We start from the raw sequence: 21,494 nt of genomic DNA, 5'->3' as shown, positions 1-21,494 counted from the left end.
GAACACAGACACAGCCAGGCCCCGGGCACACACAGCTTTATTGACCAGTCCAGCAGCCCCGCTCAGGCCACGGTGCTGGGTGCCAGACCCAGGTACACAATGGGCATGGCCGAGAGAGCAAGAAGGAGGGAGAAGCAGAGATGCAGCCCCAGGCCATCAGCCAGGGCTCCGGCCATCGTGCCCAGCAACAGCTTCCCCAGCAGCTCCAGAGTGGCTAGGAGGCTGTAGTGTGTGGCCTGGGGGTGGGGGGATGAGGTCAGGACCCGACGACCCCAGCCCTGCAGCCCCTCTGTCACAGCCACAGCCCCTCACCTGCAGGGCACCAGGTGCCAGCTGGCTGCAGCTCATCATCAGGGTGAAGGTGGCAGTTGTGACCAGGCCCCCCAGGAAGTGCTGCAGACACAGGCTCAGCAAGGCTGCCCCTGGGAGGGCAAAGGTCAGCAGGGCCCAGGGCTCCAGGTTCCTCCCCCCCATGGCCAGCCCCTCACCTCTCAGGACTGTGCTGGGACCCAGCCTAGCCCCTGGGGTGTCCAGGTGGAAGAGCAGGACGGTCTGGCAGGCCAGGCCTCCAAGACGGAACCGAAGCACTGACTTCAGCAGGGGCAGTGGCTGCCTGGGGTGGGGAGATTAGGCAGGTCAAGGGGCACGGAGCAGGTTAAGGAGTGAGCAGGTGGGCAAGGCAGGCTGGGGAAGGCTCACCGGTGCCTGGCCAGCAGCGCCCCGCCCAGGGATGAGCCAGCAATGGAGCAGGCCACAGCACCTACACTGTTCCACAGCCCCAGCTCCGGGGTGGAGACACCACGGTCCAGCAAAAGGAGTGGAAACAGACTGCCAGCTCCCTGCTCACCTGTAGGGAGAATGTGAGCAGGGGCGGCCCGCCTCCCTTCCCCACCTGGGGCCTGTCATGCTGCCTCAGCTGGGCCACTGCCCTGCCTCTGTGCTGGGCCATAGGTGCAGGGAGACAGCTGGGATTGGGCATTGGCCAAGCTCAGGGTCAGCATGAAGCAGCTTCAGAAAGAACCCAAGGGTTGTGGCTAGAGCTCAGAGTGGCCGTGGAGTTGGAGCTGGAAAAGGATCAGAGGCGAGGCCCAACTGCAAAGCCAGGTTGGGCTCCAGCCTGCAGGTCACACCCCGGAAAGAGGGCAGCCCCACAAGTGGGTTTCAGAGCTCCTGGGGACCTACCTGGAGTTCCCCCAGGCTCCCACCCCTGCAGTTGCCTGACTCAAGGCCTCACTCACCCAGCTTGTATGTGAGCACAAAGCCCGCTGTCCACAAGGTCCCAGGCACAGCCAGCAAGTCCTGCAGAAGGTGCAGGGTGTGTGGGGGAGGTTCTGAGGCCTGAGGTGGAGGCAGTGGCTGCAGGGCCCGGGCACCCCAGGCCAGGGCAGCGGCCAGCCAATAGGTGGCAGTCAGGAGCAGAAAGAGCAGAGACCAAGAGAGGGTGGGCACAAAGGCCAGCAGCCCGCCCCCGGCCAGTACCGCCCCCAGCTTGTAAGCGACCACCTGCACGGTGTTGCCAGGCCCCAGTTCAGCCGGCTCCAGGAGCTGCACGGCTAGCGTGTCCAGGGCCACATCCTGCACAGCCGCACCCAGGTTCAGCAACAGAAGCAGCCCTGCCACGGTGACGGGCAGCCCGGCCTGGCCAGCTTCAGCAGGAGGCAGCGCTGCCAGCAGCCCACACACCAGGCCCAGAGCTGCCGTGCTGAGCGTCAGCCAGGCCCTCGGGGAGCCCCGCGTGTCCACCAGTGGGGCCCACACGAGCTTGAACAACCAGGGCGCGTACAGCACCTTGGCTAGCCCCACGTGTGTCAGGGAGAGGCCGCGGGCCCGCAGCAGCACGGGCAGCAGGCCGGACTGCAGCCCGTAGGGCAGGCCCTGCACCAGGTAGAGGCCGGCCAGCGGCAGCAGCTTCCCACGCATGGCCGGAGCGCGAGCCCAGGGCCAGGGCCGAGGCCCGCGGGCCAGGCCGGGGGAGGAAGCGGGGGGGCGGGGGGGGGAGGGGAGGGGGCGCGGGTTGGTCCGGTCAGGATGGCATCAGGGGTCACACGGCGGCATAGCTTTTGGCCTGGGCTGGGTGGAGCGGCGTCCGCACTCGCGCCCTAGTTCCGGGGTGTCGGTCCGGGTAGCGGAGAACCGCCCCCCGCCTCCGCTCAGTGCGGGCGCGCGGCTAGGAGGCGCGGCGGCCATAGAGCGTCCGAGCGGGCCAGAGCGCCGGCCATCCGGCCGCGGGCGCCCCCAGTGGCCAACCTGGGTGCGGCCGGCCAGCGCGGTCCCCAACAGGAGTCCTTCGCAACCGGCGGCCCATCGTGCTCCCTCCGAGGGTCATCAGCTCCGGCCCCCAGACCCCCTGGATTCAGACCCTAACTCTTCAGAAGTGCTTCCCGGTGTCTCACCTGGAGGCTTGTTGCTTCAGCATCCACCTGGTCCCTCCAGCATTCCCCAGGGAGGAGCTGGCCTCTTGAGGTTCCACTGTCCACTACTGCAGCCTTCTGCACTGGACCCCTCACCTGACTGTGCTTGTGGTTTCAGCGCACCCCCCCCCCCCAAGCCAGTGGCCACAGAGGGCCATGGAAGGCAGAAGGTTTGTGTGAAAGGTCAGGGCCCAGGCTTGGCCAGAATTCAGGCATCTGCTGCCTGTGGTGCCTTCTGGTGTCCAGTGACAAGACCAGGAGAGCATGACCATGAGGCCAAGCACTGCAGGACTCCAGCTGGCCCTACCGGGGGCCTATCCAAGGGGAAGTACAAGGCAATGTGGGCTCTCATGCCGGTTCTCCTCCTGCCTAGAGCTGCACTCCATGGGCCCCTGAGGCCCAAAGGAGCTAGTGAAGCATAGCCCGTGCCTAAGAAGCACTTCTGGAGCCGACAGAGCTGGAGCCTTGACCAGTACTGTCTCCAAGCCCCTGGGTCCTGCAGCTGGCCCAAGCCCTAGACTAACCAGCAGGCACTTGAGCCAACACACTCCCTCGGCTGCTGAGGCCCGTTTGAGTGGGCTTCCTGTCACTCCTACATATTTGGAGGGCCTAAGTTTACTCGTCTACAAATGAGGACTACCATGCCTATCTCAGAGGAACCACTGGGGCATCAACCCACCAGTGTCTGGCATGCACACAGTAGGCACTCATCCCTGTGTTCCCATGGCAAGGACACAGGGCTGCCCACCCGTCCCCAGTCTGGGTCCTCCAGCTCTCCCCAGGCACCTCTTCCTCAGCATCTTATCTGCCCTCTTCTCTGGCACCTGCCCTCGGGTGCCCCAGCTGGAGAGGGCCTCCCAGCCCAAGGCCAACATTTGCACTAGGGTGTCACACACTTCAAACACAACATGGGCAAAGCAAAACCCATTTGTTCTTCCTCCCCTCCCCTCTCGGCACGGCTGCTCCTCCAGCAGCCTCAGGTGGCAGCACCACCGCCATCTGCCCAATTAAGAGGAAAACCAAGACTTGCTCCTTGAGCCCCCACTGTGACTCCACATCCACTGCTCACCCCATCCAGCCAACTCCATCCTCCAGCTAACACGTTCCCTGTACCACCAACAAAGAGGTGGACAGTACAGGTAGGGGAGCCAGGACAGCGGACACACCTTTCTGTGTCTTCCTCAGGAAAAGGAACTTTTTCTGACATGGCCACCCTGGGACCTTGCTCCTGTGTCTCTTTGTCCAGCCCCATCCCCACCCCTAACAACTCTGGGGTCGCCCCTGAGGATGTGCAGGTGGCCCGGTGCCTTCCTTCACACTTGTCTCACTATTCCTAATTCTTCTGCGAATGTTTTCAGTCTCTGCCCCAAGACCAGGGACTACGATAGAGACCCAGCACACCAGAGGCTCTGCATCTATAAGAAGGTCACCGCCTCTGGAAGTCCTCCTTGACCACACCTCCTAAAGGCAGACGAGCATCCCACTCAGGGCTGGGTCCCCAGGCCTGCACAGAACCTGGTACAGAAAGGCAGTCAGCAGTGGATAAAGGTGGGGGAGGCACATACAGGTGTGCACACATCCTCCAAGCAGTTAGGCTGTCTCATAGCTTTATTAGGGGCCTACAGAGAGGCAGGGGCCCAGCCCCACAGGCTGCAGGAGTGAGACACCCAGGGCCCTGGGCATGGTCAGTCTAGGGTTGGCCCTGCCACACCAGCCTGGCCGGGCCTGGGCCCCAGAGGGGGGCCTCAGGAGTACTGGCGAGTGAACTTGGCATGGAACTGGCTTAGCTTCTCCAGCAGGGACCGCAGCTTCTCCACGGGGGGCAGAATGGTCATCCTAAAAGGAGGAGCAAGGTAAGTGAAGGGAACGAGGCCCGCGAGGAGACCCTGCGCAGGCCAGGCCTCACCGGAAGTGGTAGGTGCCTTCCCGCTGCCCGAAGCCGCTCCCAGGCACCACGCAGATGCCGGTCTCCTCCAGAAGGCACATGCAGAAGAACATGTCAGGAGCCAGGCCCAGCTCCTGGGGGCAGTGAGAGCGTGGCTCGTAGGTCAGGGCGGGGCTCCCCAGACTCCACCCCCGCGGGCCCCGCCCCCTGCCCGCCCACGCCGGACCTGAGCGCGCAGAACAGCGCGCGGGGGCAGCTGCACTCGCGGGAACGAGTACATGGCGCCCTGCACCGGGTTGCAGTGGATGCCGGGAGCCTCGTTGAAGACCTGCTCTGTCAGCTTGGCCTTGGCCGCCAGCTCGGCCAGCACCGCCTGCCTCTCCTGTGGCCACGGAGGGAGGGACGATTAGGGCTGGCCAGGGGAGCGGTGCTTCCCTGGCCCCCACTCGCCCACTTTGTCGCCCCAACCCCTCAGCCCTTGCAGCTCACCGCCTGGAACTGTGCGAAGGAGGGGTCGGAGGGCGCGGGCGGGCTGACCACCACGTGAAGCAGGGCCTGGCCTGGCACGGGCGGGCACAGCCGCACGCTCATCAGTTTCTGCATCTGCTGCTGCACGGCGGCGTCCATGTTCACCACCTCCACGTAGCCGGCGCGGAACCCGCACCTACGAAGGGAGGGCGGACGTCGAGGCACGGCCGGGAAGAGGGGGCAAGCCTAGCGGGCGAAGCGAGCCAGGCAGCGGCCGAGGTCCACGAGCCCCCGCCCGGCCTGCACGCACTCGCCCATGTAGCCCTTGGAGACCGAGTGGAAGGAGGCGAGCTCCTGCTGCGCCGCGTACGGCGGCCCCATCTCCATGAGCACCTTCTTGAACGAGTGGAACTGCGAGCCCTCAGCGTACACGTTGTCCTGGTACACCTGGACGGGTGGCCAGGCGTCACGAGGGCACTCGCTGCTGCCCTCCTCCCCCCAGCCCACGCGCACCCCTGCCAGCACCTCATCAGCCATCAGGAAGAGCTGCTCTTCGAAGGCGAAGCGGATCACGGCCTCGATGCACTCGCGGGGCTGCACCTGCCCTGGGGCACGGGGGATGCAGCACGTCCGGAGTCAGCCGACAGCGCGCCCTGCTCTCCACGGGGCGGGGCGGGGCGGGCCAAGCTGACCCCGGCGCGGCGGGAGGGGGCGAGGCGGGGCGGGGCGGGGGCGGGGCCGGGGCTGGGGCCAGGGGGCGCGCGGCGCACCAGTGGGGTTGCCGGGGTTGATAACGCAGAGTGCGCGCGGGTGGCAGTGGTCACGCGCCTGGCATAGCGCGCGCCGCAGCTCCGCCACGTCGAGCGCCCAGGCGCGCTCCTCATCCAGATAGTAGTCCACCTGCACAGCGTTGAGCTCTGCCAGGGTGGCCGAGTACAGCGGGTACTGAGGGATGGGGATGAGCACGCCCGTGCGTGTATGACCTTCGCCAGCCACCAGCAACTTCAGTACCGTCTGTGGGCAGGATTGGGAGGTAGGGTTGGCAGGGCGAGGGGCTACACCCATCCCCCGCCTTGGGCGGGCGCCGCCGTAACAAGACCAGCTGGACCGACCCAGCCATGCTCAAAGAGCCATGGTGTCCTCCTGCCCCGGCCTACCACGATGGCGTCGCTGGCCCCCGTGGACAGGAAGATGTTGTTGGGGTCCGCGGGAATGCCTCCGTCGCGCTGCTGGATGTACCGTGCCACATCCTCCCGGATCAGCTGAATGCCGGAGCTGACGCTGTAGGCCCCTGGGCCAGGGGGTGGCGCAGGAGGGGGTGGGGGTGGGAGGACAGGTGAGTTCCTCTTCCAGCTTGCGAGTCCACCCCTCCTCTGGGACAGCCTCCCTCCAGCTCCTGCTCCTCCCTGGGGCTTGAACTGGTTCTGGCACTGGCACTTACCCAGGCTGTGGCCCCCACACGCCTGCAAGATGTGCTCCGCCCTTCTCTTGGCATCCTCAGGGAAGTTGGGGCTGTTCAGGAGATCAGGGTGGATGCAGAGGGCCAGGACCTGGGAGAAGCAAATGCTGAGGCCAGGACACATGGGCTGATGGGGGAAGGGCACTAAGGCAGTGCCAAGCCTCACCTGGCGCAGGAAGGTGATGGGCTTCTGCCCCATGGCCTGTGCATCCCCGATGTTGGCACGGATGACCTCAGTGAAGGGCTTCTTTATGCCCTGGGAGAGAGGGGGTACTGACAGTGAGAATGGGCCTTACCACTCCTGTAGGCCGTTTTCCAGTGTGACACTGGGAATGGGGCCTACTCGGCTGCGCAGGTGCAGCCTGGAGGGCATGGTGGGGCCCAGGGCCATACCTGTCGCAGCTCCTGCTCCAGCTCCAGGGCACGCAGCACAATGGGGCCTCGCACTGCATACTCCACCCTCCGAACACACGGGTTCATAGTGTCCAGCGTCAGCACCTTCTCCTTCAGCCTGTTCATGGCAGCCTGGCTGTGGTCACTTGCCCTCAAGGCCATGACCCTGCTCAAGACCGGGCAGGAAGGAGGCTCAGGAGGCAGCAGGATCCAGAAGAGGGGATGAGGGAAGCTGGGTCCAGGCCCGGTGGGCCAGGCTGGGAAGGGGGGGCCTGGGTGGGGGACTCAAGGTAAGAGGGCCTGGTCTTCACTGCAGCCTGCTGGCCCCACTGAAAGGGACAGAAAAACTGAAGGAGGAGCTGGGGCCGCCCGGCCCCGCCCCACGTGTCTGGGCACAGTTCTGCCCCAGGGAGCCATAGGGAGTGGGTGAGGAGGCAGGCGGGGCTTGGGGCAAGGCCCAGCACCCGCCCAGTGTCCCCATGACAGGGGAGCAGGAGACCCACATGGGGGGTAGGGACAGACGGAAGGTCCACGAAGCTGTGAGGGACTGGGCCTGGGGGAGGGGAGATAGGTTGAGCACCTGGGCCAAGGGGCCCTGAGGGGCTGGGAGAGCTGGGCAGCACTGAACCCCAAGGGGAAAATGGAGCCTGGGGCCTCTAGAGATTTACCCCAGCAGGGCCCAGCCAAGGCCTAGCCCCCTCAGACCCCCCATCTTTGCTTGGGCCAGCAGGCCTGTCTCCCAGGTAACTGTGTCAGGTCTTGGGAGTCCTGGGGTAGCGGGGAAGGGGAGCGAGGTGCTCAGACACAGGGTTCCATCTAGCCCCTCCTGGGCTGGTGCCATGACCTGGAGGCTGCAAGAGCCCTGTGATTGGACCTTGGTCCCCAATCAGTGCTGCAAGGCTGGAGTCTCTGGGTTGGGGTGTTGGGGGAGGGAGCACGGCAGCTCTGGCCCTTGAAGGGCCCTTGGACACCTCTGCGGCTCTAGGCTGCTGCTGTGCCCTTTCACCACATGCCAGGCTGAGGCTGACCTTGGGGCACACCACAGGCCAGGTGACCTAAGCTCCCCCTCCCTGTTGCACCTGATTGGTGGAGAAAGGGGGACGCTACCCTAGATAGGCCCTTGGGCCCCACCTCTACAGGCCTGCAGGGAGCTGATAGGCCTCGCCCAGGGGTGGCTACCCCCAGACACCAGCATCTGACTCTGAGCTGGACTGTGGGAGGGTAGCTGGTCGGGCAGGGTAGCTGGTCAGGCGTGAGAGGAGCCTTGGCTCCTGCCGGCTAGAGAGGAAATAACAGGAGCCCCAGGAAGCCGGCCTGTCTCTCACCTTGCACCTCTCGGCTCCGCTGCCACCTCGGCCTCCCAGCTGCAGGCCTGCTCCTCTGGCCCCCAGGCTGGAGCACAGGTTAATATGCACCAAGCCCCACATGGAGCCAGCCCCCACACCCCCCATGGCAGTAGGGCCCAAGTGGCAGCTGTGGTGGCAGGTGGACGTTGGGCAGCTGCACTGTTCCACACTAAATTTAACCAGCAGCCTACCCCGAGCCCTCCCCCAGCCTGCTGAGGACACACTCCCAATGACTGATGCTCAGGGAAGGGTGGGCCCTGCAGGCACTGGGCGACTGGGTCAGTGTCCGTCAGGGAGAAGGTGACCAGAGCCCATGACACCCACTGCTGGTGGCCATACAAAACTGCCTGCCACGGACAGATGAGCTGGCAGTGCCCTCAGCCCTCCCACGCGAGGCCCCTAAGGGGCCCCTGTCACCCTGACATATCGTGCCCAGCCAGCTCAGAGCCTGAGAGGCCAACTGCTGGCCCCCTTTGCCAGCCCAAGCGGAAGCTGGCAGCCAGGCCCCAGGATTGAGGCTGCATGCCAGGAACGGGGGACCTGCCCCCCCAGGGAGTTTTCTGATGCTAGCCTTGTGCTGCTTGGCTCCTCTGGTTCTGGCCCAAGAGTCTCATGGAAAACACCCCCTCCCTTTCTAAGCCAGGATTCCTGCCCCTCAGCATGAACACCTGGCCCCCAAGGAGTGCCCTTCCAGAGCTCTCTGCTCCCCTCAGGAAAGCAAAGAGTTACAGAGGAGCCTCCAGGAGGCTGGCAGGCAAGGACGCAGGGTGCAGGAAGGGCCAGGCTTCTTGCCCAGTGGCTGTGGGCCTCACTCCCATGCAGGAGCCAGGCCGCCAGAAGCAAGCCCGGCCCGTACCTACAGGCCTTAGACAAGGACTGGTGCACCCAGGCCCAGCAGCACAGCAGCTCCCCACCGTGGGGACGGTGGCCCAGCTGAGACACACAACAAGGCAGATGGCAGAACGGCTCTTTATCAAGAGTCACAGGATTAAACCAGGTCTCTGCAGCCATGTGCCCCCAAGGTATGGCTTCTCGAGGGTCCACCCCTGAACGAGGAGGCTGATGTCCTGGATGGGGGAAGCCTAGGAGGTCCCACACTGGCTGCCCGCCCACAGCAGCACCAGGACACCCAGTGGGGTGTCCAGAGCAGGGGCTCTAGGCAGCCTTGGGATGGGCCTGGCCGCAGGACCCTTGCCGCCCTGAGCTCCAGCCCTCACATAAGCAAGCAGCACGGCCTCTTCTCCACGGGGGCCTCCTCGGAGGGGGCTGTGAGCTTGAGCAGGGGTGGGTCTTCGCCAGCGCTGGAGCCACACTCGGACTGCGGGTTCTCAGGGTCCGCAGGCAGGCCGGACTCAGGCGCCTCAGGCCCCTCGGGAGGGGAACGCTGCAGCTTAGCGGCTGCTCGCTGGCGCTTGAGCTCTGCCAGGGTGTGGTGAGCCTTGGCCTGGACCAGAGCGTCGTGGGCGGTGCTCTCCAGGGCGCTCAGCTGGTAGGAGACACTCCGGTCCAGCCGCTTGGAATACAGGTGCCGCCCCGAGGGGGCCCCGACTCGGCCGTTGTGCGGCCTGGCCACCTCAGGATCCTCCTCCTGTGGGTGAACGCAGGCCCAGAGGCCGTCAGGAGGCCTTCTCTGGCCTCCCCTGGTCTTGGGCCCGGGGCTGCATGGTAGTCGAAGGACAGACACAAGCGTCGCGTCGGGGCAGTAGCTTATGGGGCACTAGACGGTCCCACCAGCTCCTGGGAAGAGCGCAGGGCAAGAACCGACGCACCGATGTGTGGTCGCCGCCGGCTCCAGCAGGGAGGGCGGAGCCGGACCGCCCAGGCTGGGCTGGGCGGGGCTCACCTGCGGGGGCGGTGGCCCAAGCTCCACGTCAGTGAGACCGTCCTCATCCTCCTCCGGCGGCTCCGGGCTGGCGGGCGGAGGCTGTTGCCACACGATGGCCTCCTGGGCGTGTTCCTTGCGGTACAGGCTGGTGCGCTGGGTCAGGCTCACCCGCCGCACCACCTTCCTGGGGGAGGGCAGGGTGAGGGTGGGAGGAGGACGCCGCCCACCCCGGGGACTCTGCCCCCAGCTCCAGCTGGCACCGCGGCCTACCGGCTGACATCAGCGGGGGAAAGCCCTGGGCAGAGCCGGTGGGGTGGGGCCTGTGCCGGCAGGGGTGGCGGGGGCGGGGAACGAGGCCTTGTGGGCCTGGACCGGCCCGGGCTGAGGCAGGGGTGCTCACCCCCGGCTGCCCGCGCTCGAGGTGCGGCGGTGCAACAGAGAGCGCTGGCGGCCCTGGGAGCGCAGGAGCGCGTCGTGCTTGTGTTTCAGCTCCAACAGCTTGGCCCGCACCTCCTCGTCCCCGCACACGTCTGAGGAGAGGTGGGCGAGGGTCATGGGCGCCCACCGCCAGTCCCCTACACCGGGAGGAGGTGGTCCCCAGCTCACCAAGCGGAGTCTCATCCATCAGGGACTTCCCGTTCAGGTCGGCCCCGTGTGCCACGAGCAGCTCCACCAGGTGCACCTGTGGGCCAGCGAGCCCGGGCTGCTGAAGGCTCCGGAGCCGCCCACGGAGCCTGACCGCCCTCGCCCTGGCAGCCCCCACCCCACGCGCACCTGGCCCCAGTAGGCTGCAGCGTGCAGCGGCTCCCAGCCGTCGTGGTCCTTGGCGCTCAGGCTGGCCCGGTGTTCCAGCAGCAGGGCCGCCGCCTCACTGAACCCGTTGGCAGCGGCAATGTGTAGCTGCAGGCAAATCACCGAGCCCTGAGTGTGCCCCTCCAGCAGCAACCTCCCCTGCCTGCCTCCCGTGGGCCACATCCTCACCAGCGTGGCCCCGTGGTCCAGAGGGGCGTCGAGGTCGGCCCCTGCCTGCAGGAGGCTCCGGATGTCGTCCAGCATGTGCAGCTCCGGCAAGGCCCGGGCCCCCTCGATGCTGTCCTGGGTGATGCCTGCGGGGCAGTAGGCTCAGAGCTAGCACCCCTGGCACCACCTAGTGGGGAGGTGGGGTCGCACTCACCTCGGTTGGCCATGGCCGTCTCCAGGCAGTCCAGTGTCTGTTCATCCTCACACAGGTCATAGGGCATGTTCCCATCTGTGTTGACCGCCAAAAGATCAGCCCCACTGCGGGAAACATGGACAGAAGTGCTGACCACAGGACCCTTCTCTCCCAAGAGAGGCCCCCAGGCCCCTCACAGAGGTCCACCCTCTGGGGAGGCACTCAGCCTAGGGCTGATGTGGAGGAGGTTCAGGCCCAAGCTGCTGCTGGAAGAGGCTGCCCCTCAGCCTGCCCTGGTTCCTAGCCTCAAACCAGGTAGGCTGTCCCGCAGTCACCACGCATGTCCGAACTCCAGGTTCCTGGCACCGATCTGCCCCAAGAATATGCACAGTGGGCCCACCTGCCAGGAGTGGGTGCCAGGACTCGGGGGGCCCCAGGGAGCAGAAGGCGGTGGGAGGAGGAGAGTCTGGGTGCCAGGAGAGCCCCACAGAGCTGCAGGGAACAGGGCTCAAGCGGGAGTATCACCCAAGGGGAAGGCAGGAAGCTGAAGGGGAGCCCAGAATACAAGGGTGGGTGCCCGCCGTGGGGAGGAGTGGAGTGTGGCTAGGGGCCGCCTGTGCACACCTGCCTTGCTGCCCCAGAAGGCTGCACACTCACCCCCTCCCACTCCAAGGCATCTGAGTGCTGAAGGGGAGACACTCCCAATCACCCGTACACCCACCATCAATGCCTGAACCACTCACTCCAAGGACAGCCTGAGCCCCTGACCATCTTCTAGAGGGATCAGAGTCGAGCCATCAGGGGATCCTGGATCCTGGTGAATCCAACCACCCTCCCCATTCACCAAGGCAAGTGTTCAGGAGTCCTGCCCTGCTCTGCCCTCCTCCTCATTCAAGTCCCCACCTGGGTCCAGGTACCTCCTCCCTCCTTGCCAATTCCTCTCGCCTCACTTTAACCAAAATGGTATTTCTCTGTGCAGACCCTGGGGAGGCTGGGAGGCCAGAGCTAGAGACCAAGGAGTTCCCAAACTCTTAATGGTGCTTGGCAGAAGGCTGTACCCAGGTGAGCAGCCTGGCGGGCAGATAACACTGCCCTGAGCACATGCTCGTTCCCTTGGGTCACAGTGTTTGTGGCCTCTGCCCAGGCCCTGCTTTCCAAGCCAGGTAAGTGGGAACACAAGAGTCCAGGTACACTTCCCTCAGGAGAGACATCTGGGCTGCATCTCAGGACAAACAGCCCCCTGCAAGGAAGGCCCTGCCTGCCCCTGGCCCAGCTGCAGCCCTTCGCTGACAGATGCCCACACTAGCCACACCTAGTCTCAGTGCACCCTACCGGGCAATGAGCAGCTCCACCAGATGCAGGTGGCCACAGGTGGCCGCAGCATGCAAGGGTGTCCAGGACTCGCTATCACGGGCGTTGACCTTGGCCCCAGCCTCCAGGAGCTGCTGCACCATCTCCCGGAAGTCATCAATGCAGCTCTGTAAACCAAGCAGCCTGAGTGTCAGAGCCTCAGGCCAGTGCCTCTCCCTTCCCCTTCCACCCTGAGCACCGCTGACCTGGTGCAGGGCTGTCAGGCCGTCCTCATTGGCCAGGTCAGGGCTGACCCCACTCTCGAGGAAGTAGCGGACTGCAAGAAGTGGGGAGATGTGGTCAAGGCATAGGGCAAGAAATCCTGCCACAGGCCAGCACTGTCCTGGCCAGACCCCTGTACCTGAGGGCACCTGAGCTGACTACTGTGCTGCAGCCAGGTAGCAGAGAAGAGTGACAAAGACAGTGGTACAGCTGGCAGGAAGGACATCAGAGCCCAGAGCTCTGAAACCAGGGTCCTGGGCATCTGTCTGCACCAAGAGGGGCACACACAGCAGCCCTCTGCCTCCAGACCCCAGCAGGACCCACCCATCCCGAATCATGACATTCCAACCCTCAGACTCCCAGAACAGGCCCCTCCTGTGCGTGAGCAGTCCCCACTGGGCTACAGGCTGTCCCACTCTGGCTTAGGTACTGCCACCCTCCCCCAACAATCCCCCATCAGACGGCTGACCGTGCCCCTCCCCTTACCCCACCTTCCCCACTGGCAGACCACTCTACCCCCACACATGCCCCTTCCCTGGTACCACCAGCCCAGAGCAGGCTCCCTGATCCAATGCAGCCTTGGGTGTGGGCCCAAGGCACCCAGGCCTGCCCCCTCCAGGGTTTCCCCAAGAGCAGAGCTGGTCCCTGCACTCACTCCTCAGTGGTCCCATCTTGGGCTCAGGCTCTAGTCAAGGTCACCGGGACCTCCGTGGTGGGCTGGCCCTCCCTGGCCATGCTCAGCAGGCGACACGAAGACACACCCTCCCTCCCACAGTTCCAAGTGCCCTGGCCTGAGGCATACCCACCGCACCCTCCTCCACTTCCCTTGCATCCAGGACTGCCCACAATCCTCGCCCTCTGCACCCCAGCCTCTGCAGCAGAGGCCCCTGCCCTGGAGGGAGACAGGAAGAGCCCTCAAGAGCCTCTGGAGGAGAGCCAAAAGGCTGTGAGCATAGGGGCACAGGGGAGGAATGGGGAGCCTTCCCAAAGCTCAGGCCTCTCATCTGGCAGGAAGGCTCTGATGAAAAGAAAGAAGTGAAAGACCGAGACCAGGGCAGGCGTTGAGGGGGCAACCTGTGTGGGGGGCCCTGCTCCCTGCCCTCTGACCTGCTAAGGTAGGTGTTCCTGTCCTACTTTACAGACGCAGAGACTCAGGACCCAAGTAGGTGGTGGCCAGGACTCTCCTGAGCATCACCTAGCACCCTGGCAAGAGGTGGCCAAGATTATGGACCACTCCCAGCCCACCTAAGCCAAGCCCTGGGTGCTTCTCCAGGCTCCTATGGGCCCAGCCCATGCCCCTGCCTGCCCAGTCAGCCTCACCCCCATAGGTTCCCTGCATGCTTCCCTGTCACAGGCTGGCCTCGGGGCTGCCCACCACTTGGGGCCTGCAGCTGAGGAAGCCAGGCCAGATCCTGGGACCCCACAGAGGGGGCTGCATCCTTGGCAGTTCTCCTGAGGCCTACGCCAGGGTGACAGGGACAGGGCTGTTGGCCGTGAACTGCCCTAGGGCTCAGCCACACTCACCTTCCTCCAAGTCATTTCGGGCAGCAGCCTCCAGAAGGGTAACACTGGGAGGGAATAGGACCCGCTTCTGTGGCCTGTCGCTGGCCGCCTCCTTCCGCAGCCGCTCCCTGTGGCCCTTCTTGCCCTGGGCCTCCTTCTCAGCCTGGGCCCACATCTTCACCTGCTGGGCACGTCGCTTCTGGGCATGCTTCAATCGCTCCTGCGTGCTCATCCTGCCCACCATGGGCATTTCTGCCAGCAGTTCCAGGTGCTCGGCCATGGCGGGGACTGCCTGCCAGGGGGGCTACTTGGGGCACCAGACGGGGGAGTGCAGGGGCCAGGCTGGGCCTGAGGGGCGGGGCAGCTGGCTGGACTGGCACCCTCGGGGGCATCCCCTCCCCAACGCTTGGTGCCCACTGCCCCTGGCAAGGCTGGGTCAGGAGGCCCCACGCTGTGAGCAGGCCCAGGCAGCCCTGAGGGGCGCAGGCCCCAGGCAGCAAACACAGCGTGGAATGGTGCCAGCAGCCGGCCTCTCAGGAGCCCTGGCACCTCAGCCGCTGAACAGGCAGGGCCTCACCTCCCTCTTGGGGTCAGGGTGCACAGCCTGTGGGAAGCAGCCCAGGACCCGGCCAGCCTCAGTCCAGGGTCTGAAGCTAATTACCCAGATAACAAAGTTGCAGCTTCCTGGCACCTGGGCGAGCAAGAAGAGAATGGGTAGAGGCCTCTGGGAGCCGTAGAAGCTCCCTCACCTCCCAGGCCTAGGAGCCTGGGTGGGGCCTGGAAGCAGCCATGAGTGGCCTTTCCTCCCTTCTCCCTCCTCCTGGCTGTCTTCCAGGGTCAGTGCATCATTGCTAATGAGGAGGTGTGGCCGGAGGGCGGGCTCAGCAGCCACAGAGACCAGGGCAGGGCGTTCTCAGAGTCCTGGGGTCCCAGCCCCCCCGTGTCCAGGAGTGATGCTCTCCAAGCAGCCAGGGCACTGAGGGCACAGCGGCCCTGCCAACTGTGTCTTCAGGAGGGCCTCCCCTTCAGTGGAGCCAGGCGATCAAGCTGCAGAAAGCAGGTGGCTCCCGCTGGCCTGAGGAGGAATGAGGAAGCACATCAAGGCCGCTCCTGGATGAGGCAGGCCCGGCTCCCAGCGGTCAGCAGGTGAGATCAGGGCCCTGCCCTGTGTGAGGCCCACCCCCTGCCTGCAGCAAGCACTGCTGGACAACAATCCTGGCAGATGGGAGGGAGCTTGCTCTGCCCCCATTCTGGCTCACACACTCAGTGTTTTCAGAGAGGGTGTGCAGCCGAGAGAAGGCAGCAAGGCCTGTACTGCCAGCTTGAGGTGGGCCTTCCTAACGAGGCTGCCCCGCCAGGCCCAGGCACTGGCCTCTGGGAGGTCTCTGCAGCTTCTCAGGGCCCTGGGCTCTGGCCCTAGCCCCCAGAGCATTGCTGACCTGTCTGCCCCAGGCGAGGTCAGGCAGGGTCACCTTCTCCTTGAGATCTCCTGAAACTGTGCTGAGGGCTATACAAGCTACAACCTTCCCGGGGGCAGGCCCTGCCTCCTGGGCCTCAGGCCTCCCTGCTTCTCGGCTGCTGAGGGCAGCGGGCACAGCCTGTCCTGACCAGCACCCCACCTCCTCACCGCCCAGCATCTGGGCCTCTTCCTTGTTGGGATCCCTGGTCCAGGCCAGTCAACGCCTTGACCATGCTGGGCTGCAATAAAAGCCCTGGTTGTATGGACACAGACACCAGCGGCCTGCCTGGCTTAGGATCTATCAGAACAGGCAGGCAGGGAGGCAGGCAGCTCGGCTGGGGCACAGCCCCAAGTACCCATCACGGGTCGTCCTGCCCAGCACCCCTGGTGTGGTCGCTGGGTATGATCACAGGACACTCTTCAGGAGGCCCTGGCCATGCTCCACCCAGAAGGTGCCCACTCACACCTCAGCCTGTCCTCCAGGAGCCCCCATTCTCACCCGGCCAGGCCTCGTGTCCATCTAGATACTGACCCAGCCTTCCTCTGGCCTGACTTGTTCTCAGGGGTCTCAGTGAGTGCCCCCTCTTTCTGGAAGGGAACTGTCCTGGGCCAGATCAAATTAGGTCAGTCCTTCCTGCTTCAGGACCCCCAGTGTCCCTAGGAGGTTCACTTCCCAAGTCTGACCTGCCTGGACTCACCCGTGCTTCAGTGGTCCACTCTGCCAGCCTGGCCTCAGAGGCTTCCTAGGGATGGGGCAGGACCAGTAAGGCCCAGGAAAGAGCTTTCTAGGTAGCACCCCTGCTCTGAGCAACCTGCCCCCAACTGGCCACCTCTGCATGACTGTTGGGGCCAGGGCAGACGGGCACTATCCAGATACTCTGCTGGGCCCCCAGGGCCTGCCTTTGCCCTCTGAGACAAAGCTTCCCCACAACCAGACAGGCTAAGGGCCAGGTCCCTCAGGCGCCCGCCAGCTCCCCACCATGAGGATGGGGTGGGTCCCAGACCACACCCCGGGCATGGCAGAGCCCTCACGCACCTCCTTCCTTGCTGGCCACTCACAGCTCCCCTCATGCTCACCTAGGGGAGCTGGCACCACCCCCACACACATGGCTGCAAGGTGGGACCTTCTTTCTGCCGTCAGTCTGTGGGCCTGCCAGGGAAGCCAAACTGAACCTCCCACTCCAAGCAGGGCCCCCAGTCTCAGGCTGGGGACAGGGAGGGGACCTGAAGAGAAGGCCATGCCCCACCCTGTTCATGAGGGAGGCGGCCCCCCCACGGGCCAAGGCTCCCCAGTAGAATGGTCCAGGGTCTCAGGGACCAGTTTCACTTCTCCAAGATGGGTGCTAGCATCAGAGCCACCACTTGAATTTTGTTAAGTTTAACAAGGTTTACCGCCATCATTTCATACGAGAAAGAGATTCTGATGCCCAAGTCTGATAGAGAACACCCTAGAAGAGCAGTCGGCTTCTCCAGCTGAGTGTGTGCTGTCTTTGGTTTTCTCATTCTGAAGGCCATCTGTGAAAATTCATCACGGAGCAGACCTGGAGAGCCTCAAGCCCGGCCCACCGCTCTGGCTGCACCAGGAAGAGAGGACAGAGGCCAGGGCTAGACCAGGCCCCTCTGGCCCGCACGCCCAGGAGCAAAGGCAGAAGACTCTGGCTCCTGGTCTGGGCCGTGGCAGCCCACATGGGTGCTCGGCCGCTGACTCTGACGAGCCACTTCCTGAAGCCCCACGTCCCCTCTGGGCCCCTGTATAGCGTTCCTTGCTGAAAGCTGCCTGACGGCAGTCTCTGAATAACCTTGGGCAGGTCCATGGGTAACCCTACAGCCTCCTCTGAGAGAAAGGAAGTGCCTAAGGTGACCTTAAGGAGTCCCAGGGCCCCATTGCAGTGAGCACCTCGTCCTGGGACAGTCTCCATTGAAGGGGTGCCACGGTACTCAGTGCCCTAAGCTTTCAAACCCCCAACCCTCTGGACCCTGCCTGCTGCCCCTTCCTGAACCTCACTCAGCCACCTCCTCCCAGCCACACAGTCCAAGAACAGCCTGCCAGAGCTGGAAGATGCCCCTCGGCACGAAACCCAGGACAGCTCATGGAGTCCCTCCAAATGGACCCTACACCACACCAAGGCCGAGGGGGTCTGAGCAGGGCAGCCCCCACCTCAGTCCACAAATCCTCCCCCAAGCCTCCCTGGAATGCCACACAGAGATAAGCTGGGTGATTTCGTCCAGTTTTCACCTCCGTCCCAGGCAAGTGCATGGAAGTCTGGGAGGAGCCTTCTGGAAGAATGGCCACTGCCCCCATCCTCTCAGCCCACAGTACTGGGCCATCCCCAAAGACTGCTGAGAGTACTGCCAGACCCCTGGCCTAGGGGATGGACAGCCCAGTGCCCAGACCCAGGCCCAGTGTAGACAGACCCATGCTGGCATATGTGTCCCAGCGCGGACAGACCCGTGCTGGCGTACGTGTCCCAGCAGCCCTCTCCTTACTCACTGCCACAGCCCTCCTCTGGCAGGTCCCTGTCATCATCCCCACTCTCCAGGTGGGGAAACTGAGGCTATACCTAAATCCAGAGTCCCCTGTTAATCCCTCCATCATCCTGCCTCTCACGCCCACTCATAGCAGCTATGTGAGAATTAGGGGCACTGCAACAAGATCCCAGAGCCCGTGAGGGGCAATAAGTGCCCCTCTACTCACCCAGAGACAGGGCGGCCATGCCTTGTTCAGAGAGAGGGAGGAGGAGGTGAAGGGGCAGGGGAGGGAAGGGAGGAGCAGCAGGGGGTCCGGTGCCCACCTTCCCCCTGGTTCTAGGGCTTCGCATCCCTGTTGCTTAGCTTGTTGGAGTAGGTTCCTGTAACTTGCAATCAAAAGTTGGTTGTATTTGTGGCATTATCTACAATAGCAAAAGACGGGAAACTACCTAGATGCCCCTCCCTCTGGTAAGAGTAAAGTGTGTGTCCTCATTCTGTAGAATCACACACACAGATGTGTCCATTAACAAGGTGAGGTCATCTAGATGTCATGGGTGAGGGGCTGTGACGCATTCACCAGAAACCCCAATGCAGAGCTGACACTATCCTGGTGCAAGATGGGCTGTCACGGAGACAAGGTGGTCTACTTGCACGAGCAGAGAAGGAATGAGGGCAGGGACTGTGATGTGGGACTCATGGGGCAGTGAGGGCACGCAACCAGGCCTCTGGGGACATGCTTAACCTGATTTGAGGGCCAACCTCAGCACCTGTCCCACACTCACCCACCCCTACCCCGGCTTGGCTCACCTCGGAATTCTCCTGTCACCACGGCATGTCCCGACTCCTGCAGGCACAAATGCCCCACAGCAGCTTCACGGGCAGACGGAGGCAGGACACCAGATGCCAAGGGCACTTTTGTCCCAGCCTGTGCCTTCCACCAGAGGACAAGCTTGTTGAGGGTACATTCCCTGCCCGTCTTTCCAGCCACGTGCCAGGACCTGGAAGAAGGGTCTTCGTTCAGTGTTTGTGAAGGGCTGATGATGCAAGGCCAGGTGCAGCTCAGTGTGGCCAAGGAGTGGACGTGCTCAGGCCAGAGGTGCCTGTGGCCTGCATCATCCAGGCAGGGAAGGAGCCAGGCATCTGAAGACCCTCATACGTGACAAGTGCAGCACTGGGCCATGAACAGGTGACCTGGCCCCCCGACCCGGGAGGGCAGGGCATGCTTCACAATGGGCACTTGACTGGCATGCATGCTCTGGTCACTTGACAAACTCTCCTCACTCCCCTGCTCCACCTGGCTCTGCTCTGGGGACGGGGTCATGGGACAGAAGGGGCCAGGACGACAGGTCCTGCCCTCAGCAGAGGAGCAGGATGTACGTCAGTGAGTAAGATGACATCCACTGTAGTGGGGCACAAAAGGCCCTGGGCGCGGCTCTGGGGAGGGTTTCTGCACCCAAACACACATGAAGAGGAGTAAGTGGCCACAGGAAGCTCTGGGGAGGAGGCCCCAGCTGCAAACCCATGGCAGGGCCTCACAGGGCACACTGAGAGAGCCGCAGCTGGCAGTGGGGGGGCAGGCTGAGGAGGTGTGAGTGGCAAGGACATTGAGGCCAGGGAGCCAAGTGTGGGCAGCTGGCTCCTCACACTGGCCAGGAGACCACAGGAGGAGCAGATCTGAGGGTGCTGCCATGGGCACCCTCACCACTGTGATATCGTGCAAGTGCAGGGTGGCCATCCCCAGGGTGCACTCACCTGCCCCCAGCAAGCCTGCTCTAGAATATTCTAGAGCTAATCCCGCAGCACTACTATCAGGCCCCTCGCTGCAGCAGCCTTTATGACAGAAAACACTGGAAATGACTCACATGTCTATCAAAGGGGTCTCATTAAATAAGCCCCTGAAGGGTTTATGAGGAAGCTCCCTGTGCACTATCATGGAAAGGTTGCTAAGAAATAGTGTTTCTCCAGTGAAGAAAAAAGGTATAAAATCTGTATATAATATGCTACCTTTTGTGTAAAAAGGGAGTAAGATAAGAATATACACTTACATATATATAAGAAACACAAAAAAGATAGACCAGAAATGACTAAAGTGGCCATTGGAGGGGAGCAGAGGGCTGGCGGGCCGGCCTGGTGGGTCATTACTGCTGCTTGACCTTTGAGCCATGTGAGAATAAACCTCTTCAAAACAATTTTAAGCACTCTGTTTTGGAAGAGTAAGTATGAGCACACCTGCTGGGTCTCAGGTCAGGCCTGGGAGGGCAGGGCTGTAGGAGGAACAGTGTCTTCTGTCCCCAGCCAAGAAGCTGGCCTCTGCCCAACAAACTGTGGGAGCCACAGAGGCTTTCAGACAAATGAGTGATAAGATCCAAACCGGGGGGGCTGGGGGGAACCTTACAGGAGAGATACTGGGACCCACACGCCCAGCAGGGAATGGACGGGAGAGGACAGGAGTAACAGGATGAGACTAGGACAGGCTGTCAGATGCAAGGAGAGGGCCAGCGAGGAGCAGAGAGAAGAAGGAGGGCCTCAAGAAGTGGGACCAAGCAGTGTCCAAGGTGAGCTGGGGCCAGGAAGCCCAAGAGCAAGTGGTCAGCAGAGATGCAGACAGGAGGACCAGAGTGGCCACAGCAGGAAGTGCAGGAGAGCCACGTGGGCAACAGGGGAAGGACGGCTCCAATGGACAGCGGGCAGCCGCCTAGAACACAGAGCTGACTCCCACCTCTCCTCACCCCAGTCAATACCAGACACAGCACAGACACAGCAGTAAGGAAAACCAAAACCACAGAAGTACAAGCAGGAAGAAGGGAGAACATTCGTGTGATCCCAGCAAAGGCGAAAGCCTTTCTAAGCTGACATAAAACCCAGAGACCGAAGAGAAAACTGATAAATCCGAGTATACTGTAAAAACAAAACAAAACCTACAAAGTCAGAAGGCAGATGGTCAACTGGACAAAAACATTTACAATACACAACAAAGTGGTCCTCGGGTCAACCGTGAGGGGGCCGTGTGTGCATAGTGGGCACAGGGCAGGACAGCTCACGGGACAAAGGGCACAGACCTCACTGGAAACAACCAACATACACTCAACACCCAAATAATTAACATGCAAATTACAAGTAGGACACACGTTTGGACCACGAGTGTGGACAGCACACGCAGCTGGGCCACAGAAGCCAAGAGCATCAGCCCTAAGAGATGCCCTGGAGGCATCTACTGAAGTGTGAAAGGCCTTAGACCCAACACACTGTTTCAAGACGGTGCCCTAGGGGTATGCCTGCCCCGTGCACAGGTGATCTTTCTCAAAAGAGCAACTCTGTCTTTTTAAAAGAAAAAGTGTTACGAGATCACTGCTACCCAGGAGCAGTCCCAGTGGAAGCCACAGTGGGTGGAGCCATGGGGGCCCTCCCTTCTAGGAGCCTTGGCTGAGAGGCGAGGTAGGCAAGAGAGAGGCTTTTCAGAGAAGGAGCACAGAGGATGGGCTTCTGACCCCACCCTCCACCCCGGAATCCTGAAGCCCTTCCCTGGAGCCAGTCACCCACAACCCTCCCGT

General features: G+C 63.0%; 3 protein-coding genes and 1 long non-coding RNA gene across 8 annotated transcripts; 1 reads left to right on the top strand and 3 right to left on the bottom strand.

Annotated features, from left to right (window-relative positions):
• Positions 1 to 19: 19 nt before the first annotated feature.
• On the bottom strand, positions 20 to 2,221 carry MFSD3 (major facilitator superfamily domain containing 3). Of its 2 annotated transcripts, XM_070631341.1 has the most exons (6): positions 1,789 to 2,181; positions 1,239 to 1,299; positions 700 to 847; positions 489 to 613; positions 313 to 422; positions 20 to 236 (listed from the first exon to the last, which is right to left on the bottom strand). In XM_070631341.1, the coding sequence occupies exons 1-6, from the start codon at positions 1,918 to 1,920 to the stop codon at positions 63 to 65; spliced, it is 750 nt and encodes a 249-aa protein (XP_070487442.1). In that variant the 5' UTR covers positions 1,921 to 2,181; the 3' UTR covers positions 20 to 62. The 2 variants fall into 2 exon arrangements, with proteins under 2 accessions (XP_070487442.1, XP_008524425.1); XM_008526203.2 differs by having other exon boundaries at positions 1,239 to 2,221.
• A 1,780-nt stretch (positions 2,222 to 4,001) lies between these two features.
• Positions 4,002 to 9,550, bottom strand: GPT (glutamic--pyruvic transaminase). Of its 3 annotated transcripts, none has more exons than XM_070631337.1 (12): positions 8,819 to 9,550; positions 6,617 to 6,782; positions 6,390 to 6,479; positions 6,206 to 6,314; positions 5,922 to 6,055; positions 5,535 to 5,778; positions 5,290 to 5,369; positions 5,075 to 5,211; positions 4,786 to 4,960; positions 4,523 to 4,678; positions 4,318 to 4,430; positions 4,002 to 4,247 (listed from the first exon to the last, which is right to left on the bottom strand). In XM_070631337.1, the coding sequence occupies exons 1-12, from the start codon at positions 8,971 to 8,973 to the stop codon at positions 4,157 to 4,159; spliced, it is 1,650 nt and encodes a 549-aa protein (XP_070487438.1). In that variant the 5' UTR covers positions 8,974 to 9,550; the 3' UTR covers positions 4,002 to 4,156. The 3 variants fall into 3 exon arrangements, 2 of the variants coding, with proteins under 2 accessions (XP_070487438.1, XP_070487440.1); XM_070631339.1 differs by having other exon boundaries at positions 7,942 to 8,825; XR_011543319.1 differs by lacking the exon at positions 5,075 to 5,211 and having other exon boundaries at positions 8,819 to 8,973.
• PPP1R16A (protein phosphatase 1 regulatory subunit 16A) lies at positions 8,918 to 15,090 on the bottom strand. The gene is made up of 10 exons (XM_070631340.1): positions 14,037 to 15,090; positions 12,497 to 12,567; positions 12,273 to 12,418; positions 10,962 to 11,065; positions 10,769 to 10,893; positions 10,562 to 10,687; positions 10,394 to 10,469; positions 10,188 to 10,317; positions 9,806 to 9,971; positions 8,918 to 9,550 (listed from the first exon to the last, which is right to left on the bottom strand). The coding sequence occupies exons 1-10, from the start codon at positions 14,293 to 14,295 to the stop codon at positions 9,176 to 9,178; spliced, it is 1,578 nt and encodes a 525-aa protein (XP_070487441.1). The 5' UTR covers positions 14,296 to 15,090; the 3' UTR covers positions 8,918 to 9,175.
• Positions 11,017 to 20,132, top strand: LOC139085203 (uncharacterized). 2 transcript variants are annotated; one of them, XR_011543320.1, is made up of 5 exons: positions 11,017 to 11,255; positions 11,614 to 11,788; positions 11,920 to 12,002; positions 14,851 to 15,161; positions 16,985 to 20,132. It is a non-coding gene; the product is annotated as an uncharacterized lncRNA (long non-coding RNA). The 2 variants fall into 2 exon arrangements; XR_011543321.1 differs by lacking the exon at positions 11,920 to 12,002.
• Positions 20,133 to 21,494: the final 1,362 nt, after the last annotated feature.

This window comes from Equus przewalskii, chromosome 8 (genome assembly GCF_037783145.1).
Source record: "Equus przewalskii isolate Varuska chromosome 8, EquPr2, whole genome shotgun sequence".
Taxonomy (NCBI): Eukaryota; Metazoa; Chordata; class Mammalia; order Perissodactyla; family Equidae; genus Equus; species Equus przewalskii.
This window is presented reverse-complemented; position numbering and strand designations above follow the sequence as displayed.